This window comes from Benincasa hispida, chromosome 4 (assembly GCF_009727055.1).
Source record: "Benincasa hispida cultivar B227 chromosome 4, ASM972705v1, whole genome shotgun sequence".
NCBI classification, from domain to species: domain Eukaryota; kingdom Viridiplantae; phylum Streptophyta; class Magnoliopsida; order Cucurbitales; family Cucurbitaceae; genus Benincasa; species Benincasa hispida.
In genome coordinates, this window is record NC_052352.1 from 27,882,219 (window position 1) to 27,889,841 (window position 7,623).

Consider the following 7,623-nt stretch of genomic DNA (forward strand, 5'->3'; position numbering starts at 1 on the left):
AAATATTAAATTCATTTTGAGTGATTAAAGACATGTTACTAAATAATTTTAAGCATATCAAAAGTGATTTTAACAATTTAAAAAATCACAAAAATCACTCCCAAACATGTCCAGAATGTTATAAAGTCAATTGGTTCTCCCATTAAATTAGTACCGACCCACGCAGACAAGCTGACTCAAACAAGATCGACATCAATAAAAATCAGAAAAATAGAAGAGATTGTCGCTCTTTTTTACTCCTAAATTTAGAAATTGGTCAAGCTTTTCCAAATATTACACGATTGCCTATTGAGCTTAAACATAAGCGTGTATTTTCTGCAGGAGCACTAATCAGCTCTTGAGATTGTCAGCAGCACTTTGAATGAGTTTTTTCTCTTCTATTTAGAGAGAGGGAGATTTCTTATCTGTTTTGTATTTGACTGCAAACCTAAATGCATAATTGCAAGAACTAATGTATACTTTTAAAAAAATTTGCTGTCAAGTATCATCAAAAGAAACACTCAGTTGCAGAAAATCAAAAACCATAATCAATAGACTGTCGTTTATAAGGTCATTAATGACCATAAGACCAGAATGAATCTGTTTGCAGATTTGCAACATTCAAGCAGGGATGAATCAGGCAATATGGTCAATATGCCACCGAGTGTTGTTGAACTCGAAACAGTTCAAATTAGAAATTACCTCCTTGTGTTGCTCTTTTATGGTTAATGACCACTGAAGTTCAGTCGATCTTCTCATCCATGGGACTGCAGGTCCAGTTCGCTCTCCAACAAATAGAAGGAGATAGTAGACGATCTGTTTTCCAGCCTGATATCTTCAGCTACAATGTAGTGAAAAGGTGTAAATGCAACGACAATTACATACATTGAATGCAAAACATCATCTTCATGTGGCTGAGAGATTGTTTTCTTGAAGCCTTTCAGTGAGTTCCTTGGTAAGAAATCGAGCTTTAATTGAGAAATACAAAGGTTCTGCTAGATGGTTCAACTCCTTTTCCATAGTCCCTTCAGCCAAAGGCTTGAGGTTTGAATTTAAACAGGCTTTCTGTTTGTACTTCCACTACTTGGGTAGAACACTTGTACGAAAGGGAAAAGGAAAATGTTGTGGGAGTAAAACTAAAAGCCTACGGGGAGTTTGATTGGAAGGGAACCTTGGAAATTATAGCGAGAAAAGAAGAGATTAGGAGTTTATTTGGGCCATTTTTAAGTCCCGTATGCTAACCATTTAGATTTTGGATTTTGGCTTTTGATTTATAGTTTTTTAAAACTAAGTCTATTTCTTCTTAATTTCTTACAATGTTTTATGACTTTCTTAAGTAAAAGAAGTGAAATCTTGCTAGATTCCAAAAACAAAAACAAGCTTTTAAAAGCTACTTTTTTTAGTTTTCAAAACTTGACTTCGTTTTTTAAAATATTGGTCAAAGTAGATAACAAAGTAAGGAATTTTGAGGTGAAAGGGTCTTTCTAGGCTTAATTTTCAAAAACTAAAAACTAAGAACCAAATAATTACAAAACATAGCCTAAATTTCTACCCTTCAGTCTGGTCGAAGTGGTTTTTTTTTGTAAGCTCCCTTTTGAGGAAGGCTTTTGTATTTTATCATTTGTTATAACTAAAAAGAAAAGGCTACGGAAAGAAGAAAGGAAAGGAAACTTGGCAACTTATTGAAACTTCAGAAACATTAAGGGGGTATTTGGTATGTGATAAAAGTAGAGAGTTGAGTTGAGTTGAGTTGGTAATTATTATCTGGAGAGTTAAATTATCTGGGAGTTAAATTATCTGTGTTTGTTGTGTAGAGTTAAGTTGAGTTGGTAATTATTGTCTGTGTTTGTTGTGCAGAGTTGAATTGAGTTGAGTTGAAAATATATTGATTTTTAGGGTTAGTTTTGAGGGGATAAAAAAGGGGAGTTTTGAGGGGGTAAAAAAGGGATTTTAATAACCCATAGGTTTTCTTTATGGGCTTAACAAACATGGGTAAACCACCCAACTCAACTCAACTCATACCCATTTATCAAACACCCCCTAAAAAGAGGAAAAAGAGTACCTTTTGAATAAAACCTTCATAATGTTCATCCATCCATGACATGCTTTCCAAATGTCTGGACTTCTGATCAGGAACATACGCCATAACAAGTGCATGAACAAATGATTGGAAGATGTCATTAGCAGTAGCATCTTTTTGCACAATAACACTGATAGTTGCCTTCCTCTCCACTAGAAGGTACTTCTCTGGTAAATGAATAACATACGATCAGATGGGGTGATAAAATACGGCTAGAAACCTATCTTCGGGAAGATATTTAAAAGCATTCCAACCTTTGTTATTACTTGCACCTGCCAAACGCAACAGCTCCTTCCTGCACCACAATAATGTTATTTACACCATATTCACTTTATGAACTGTGGAAAAAAAAATAATGACAGATAACCAGACAAAATTCAGCCTTCAAATCGCATGTGATCTTTAAATAAATGTCAATGTCTTGAAACTTGCGACAGTTATACTATATTGCTTAAATGTAAATAATTCATCATATTTTATTGACCTATTTGAGGAGTATTCGGGTACCTAATCTTTTTTTAAAAGAGAAACAATACATCACTAACCATCAATTTATTTAGTACAATTTACAACCACTTTTATTTTCGCTTCCACCTATGCAAGCATTTTAAATTCATGGGAGTTCTTTAAATATTGAGTCTTGTAATAATTGCTTCCAAAACTTGTCCATGTGAAAACCTTTCTTATAGTTCTTTGGCTTATAACCTGCTCCTTTATCATTCATTTATCAAATGATCTTTCTGTCCTTATCTATCTTATAAGAAAAGAACAAAGTGCAAGCACGGTAAAAAGTTGCAGGAATATTATTGACCAAAAATGTATCCCCTGTTCCTTGACTATGCATGTTAAGAATGCCTTTTTACACGATGGAATCACAAAAAACTAATGAAGTTCATGAGCTGGTAAGTAAAAGCTCACATTTCTGTGTGATGAAGAGAAGAGATCCTCGCTCCTAATCGTACATGTGTATGGATTAACTTAATACTCCTTAAACTCCATGAAGAAGCCCATGTGGGTAAAACATGCTCCATCTCAGAAACCTGTTGAGGAGAGAGAACTGAATGCAGGTTTAGTCGGCAAGATGTAAATTTTCTTTAAACAAGAGATGAAAACTGCGAATTTTTAATTATTTCAGAAAAAGTTTTGAAGAGTTTTGTTGCATAAATCACATCTCAACATGTGTGTTGATAGAATTTGCAGTGTATATATTACATACAAATAGCCCCTGAACCATCCACAAAATGAATCAGAATAACACCACGAAAGAATAAAGACATCGGGCATCACCTTGACCAGTCTGAATAAAATGCTGCAAAGCAATCGAACACCTCTGAGGGTTGAGTGAAGTCAAGGAAAGGCAACAAACAGCCTTGTAATTTGCTGCACAAAGTCACAAGCAGAATTTTAGAAAATTCTGACACGGCTACCTAGGCACTAATGAAATCTGCCATGACTGCATAAACATATGATCTCCATCTTTTTCTCTTCATGGAGACGAATAAACATTTTGAACCTAGAAGCTTCTTAAGAAAATTTGATTAAGAAAAGTTGACAACGTGTTTATAAGAGATGATGGTGTAAAATTATAACTCATACCATTTCAGAAATTTAAAAATTAAATGGTCGATATACTATATAGGGAGGGTTTGCTCAAGCAAATGACATTTTTATCTCATACAAGTATTAACTCGGCATTGATTGAAGAACTCACCATACATATGGAACAATGTGAGGGATAGAAACGAAAGCCAGATGGCCAGTGGGCATCCCATGGTGATACGAGCAAGAAGCATACCAATCGCCATGCCTATCATTGTTGCTACTGTTTCCTGACTTCCTTCCTATTGGTGCAAGAGTGACAATTGTCATTACAATATATCTGGACCAGAGTTCATTCTTCACCTGGAAAGTGGCTTGCTCTATACCTTGGCAGATATATCAGCAGCATTATTCTGAAGGGCAAAATGTTGTGTTAAAGCAGCTCTAGTAGCTCCACTTGCCACACCGGCTGATTTGGATTAAAATCTATAGTTAGTATAAGGATTACATCCAATTAATTAAGATATTAAGTAAAAAACAGCATGCATATTTTCTGTGAATGCATGAATTAGTATCACACACAAGCATACAGCACGTGTCCCCACCCTAACAACCAATGATACCCTCCTTTTCTCTTGAGTTTCCATTTTCCTAAAGATTTTTTTCCTAATTGTGCACGCCTTTTCGCTAGACGAGGTTATATTTTATGTACTAGTTCTTCAAGTTGTGTTGGATGTTATTTTTTTGGCAAGAATTGGTGTACTCGGATTGGTGTTGGTCACTTCTGAGTTGACATTTGGGTGCTTTGTTAGTTGAACTTTATATAATTTATTGATTGGTTCAAGAATTATTTCCTATTTTGACGAATATATACAAATTTACTAATCAAATTTTAAGGTTTAATTCAATGAGATTAAATGTATAAAGTTTAAAATGATCACTGAACTAAATATGAAATATGATCTAGATATAACCATCATGGATTGGCCTAGTGGTAAATAAAGCATCCCTTTGATAAAGGGCTAAGAGGTCATGTGTTCAATTAATGGTGGCCATCTACCTAGGATTTAATATCCTACAAGTTTCCTTGACACCCAAATGTTGTAGGGTTGGGTGTCCCGTGAGATTAGTCGAGGTGTGTGGAAACTAGCTTGGACACTCACAAATATTAAAAAAAAAAAAAAGATAAAAATAAATAAAATAAAGATCTATATATCATTATCAAAGTCAAAAATGATTTTCCCCTATAATATAACAATGTTTACAACAATGTAGGAACGCGATATCCCTAGAAAACCTCCAAAATTTACATGATAATACCATGTTTACATGAAAAAATCTAAAATGTGCATGGACTTACTGAATGATCTTGACAGGCTCCCCAAGCAAACGATAAGCATAAATGCTGAAGGAAACAAGGGGGAAACGAGGTCCATCAACATACCTGTTCAGTACAAACTTGGAGGTTATCTTAAGACAAATGAGTCGAAATGCAACATCAACAAGTGAAAAGCTAGGTGTTCTCGCCTTTCCAAATATCAGGGAAATATTTCCTCCCACAATTCCAGGGCCAGTATTGGCACACGCACAATATTCACTAAGATCCAAATTAGCAGTTATGAGCCATGGCTGTAGACTAGTTTGCTTAGTGAACTATAGTTAAAACATATGATACTGTACATTACAATGGAAACTCTCCATGGAAAAGTTATAAAGGAAAAATCAGATAATATTGGGTAAGTCTTATCCCCTAGATATCCGTATGTCTGCATGTACTTGTCCTAGTAAGAGAACTAATTGCAGGTTCGGTAAAGAAAGGTGAAAAACACACACACCAAGATCATTCATGAAATCTGCAACCAAGCGCCACATTTTGGCATAGGTGTCCAGATTAGATCCCTGAAACGCACAATTGTCATTGCTATGTCATAATCAACAAAGAGAATTCTTAGGAAAATGGTGATCAGAATTCTAGACTAACTCAACAAGTCTTGAATTTCATACATATTGTAACTATTAAATATTGAAATTGATAGGAGAAGACTATGTATAAAATTGTATCTGCATCCAAAACCCCTTTCCCCTTTATTTAAGCTATTGTGAAACAAATTTTCCAGCAGGTTACTATGCCAGTAAATCAAATATAGATTTATTTTCAATTACAGAATACAATAGCATACCTGGTAAAATGTGAATAAGATACCTCCAAGCATTCCAGTTAAATCCCTCAAAAACCACTGGAAAAGTTGCAACGTTTAGAAAGGAAATTTATTATAAGTAACTATTTTCTTCCAAGACACAAAACCTTGAGATCGATTATCAAAAGTTCCATTACAAATTTACCTGAAATGTAGCACCAATGACAGTTGCTGATTGCTCTCCGACCCCAATGGCACTCAGGAGAGCCTAGGAAAGATTATGCGTAAATGCATGATAAATTTAGAAGAAACCAAATTGCACATATAAAAAAATAAATTTTAAATAGGCCTTACTTGGGTAGAGAGCATGGTCCTAATGTATGTCGATAGACCCTGAAAGAATGAAAATCATAACTCGCTATTCTAACAACAATTTTTTTTTTTTTTTAACGATATATTCTAATAACAAATTATTACTATACTAAACATAAAATTGCCAAATGTTATTTTTTTCGTCCATGAGTGTCCTGGCCATTTTGTACATATCTCGACTAGTCTCACGATTGTCTAACCTAACCACATTGACTGTCAATAAAGCTTGCATCATGTAAGATCCTAGGTAACTAACAACTGGTGCTTGAACTCATTCCTTCAAAGCTTTTTATTATTTATATTATCCCTTATTCATGGTGGTTAGGATTGCCAAATGTAATAGGCGAGGAACAAGTAAGTTAAACGTTTACCTGCAATGAGTCCCATATTTGAAAAGGAACATAATCGGGTGTCACACTACTAGGAAACCCCTGCAATTAAACGAAAGATTGATAATAAGAAAGGCAAACAAACAAAAGGACACAGCCTAGAGTCATAGAAAACCAAACACAAGCTTGCCTCCGGTACAAACGCGTCAAAGAATCGTCTCCCCACGAGTCTGAAACGGGAACCAGATCTATAGATTGAAACAGAAAAAAAGGAAATATCAATAAAAAAATTTCAAACGGGGTGAGTGGAATCTGAGAGGGGAAGGGAATCAGAACAGTGCCTTTGAATGAGGAGAGAAGGATAAGCGGATATGACGGCAGTCTTCCGAAGCTCCGATGAAGAAGAACCATTCCATTCTTCCAATATCACTTCTGATTGAAGAGTTTTCCGACCCATGTGATGTGATTCGAAGCTCGAAGGTCTTCGACTCTAGTTCAATGAAATGAAATGAATCGCACTGAAACTAAAAATCTACAACTAATCAGAATAACACTGTAAGAAAGTTTTCGAAGCTCAGAACAAAAAGAAAGCAAGAACCTCCAAACAATTAAGCTTCCTAGATGTGGAAAATCGAGCTTACCATCAGATTTCAACTACTGTAGATCAGAATTCCCATGGCCTTTCGTCGATGGTGAGTTTCCTAGTGAGACGAACAAACAGAATTAGTCGCCCCGTCAGGCCAATGGGTTTTGTGGGTTCTGTAAGATTGAAAAGGATGATCGAATTTCTGTCGAGAATGAAGTTCTGCCAATGGCTTCCGCCAATGAGTGGAGTCGAAGACTCGAGAGCTATTCGTCCGACGAAATAGAAATATTAAGTCACAAATGTTAAACAGCAAGCATGTTAAGGGACCCAATAAGTTGATCATCATCGGTCGGAGACAGTTTTGATCAAGCCGATTCCGAATCGATTATAGTCTGTTTGAAAAATGATCAAACCGTCCTCGACCATCATATAGACAACAAAAAACTGACCGACCGACGGTTCGTTTGGTTTTTTCTTTTTTTAAAACAATATGTAATATATTTACTTATTATTATTTTATTAATTAAAAAATGCTATGTTAAATAATGAAAATAGCATTTCAACTCTTTAGATTTATTACATAACCTTGCTTTTCCTCCG

At 35.2% G+C, this 7,623-nt stretch overlaps 1 protein-coding gene across 4 annotated transcripts; it reads right to left on the reverse strand.

Moving 5' to 3' along the window:
* Positions 1 to 286: 286 nt before the first annotated feature.
* Positions 287 to 7,331, reverse strand: LOC120076628 (protein root UVB sensitive 3). Of its 4 annotated transcripts, none has more exons than XM_039030504.1 (16): positions 7,079 to 7,331; positions 6,779 to 6,927; positions 6,628 to 6,685; positions 6,480 to 6,539; positions 6,091 to 6,129; positions 5,942 to 6,004; positions 5,779 to 5,835; positions 5,434 to 5,497; positions 4,959 to 5,042; positions 3,985 to 4,067; positions 3,771 to 3,900; positions 3,347 to 3,439; positions 2,978 to 3,116; positions 2,314 to 2,354; positions 2,042 to 2,226; positions 287 to 820 (listed from the first exon to the last, which is right to left on the reverse strand). In XM_039030504.1, the coding sequence occupies exons 1-16, from the start codon at positions 7,079 to 7,081 to the stop codon at positions 722 to 724; spliced, it is 1,347 nt and encodes a 448-aa protein (XP_038886432.1). In that variant the 5' UTR covers positions 7,082 to 7,331; the 3' UTR covers positions 287 to 721. The 4 variants fall into 4 exon arrangements, with proteins under 4 accessions (XP_038886432.1, XP_038886433.1, XP_038886434.1 ...); XM_039030505.1 differs by having other exon boundaries at positions 6,779 to 6,961; XM_039030506.1 differs by having other exon boundaries at positions 6,779 to 6,969.
* Positions 7,332 to 7,623: the final 292 nt, after the last annotated feature.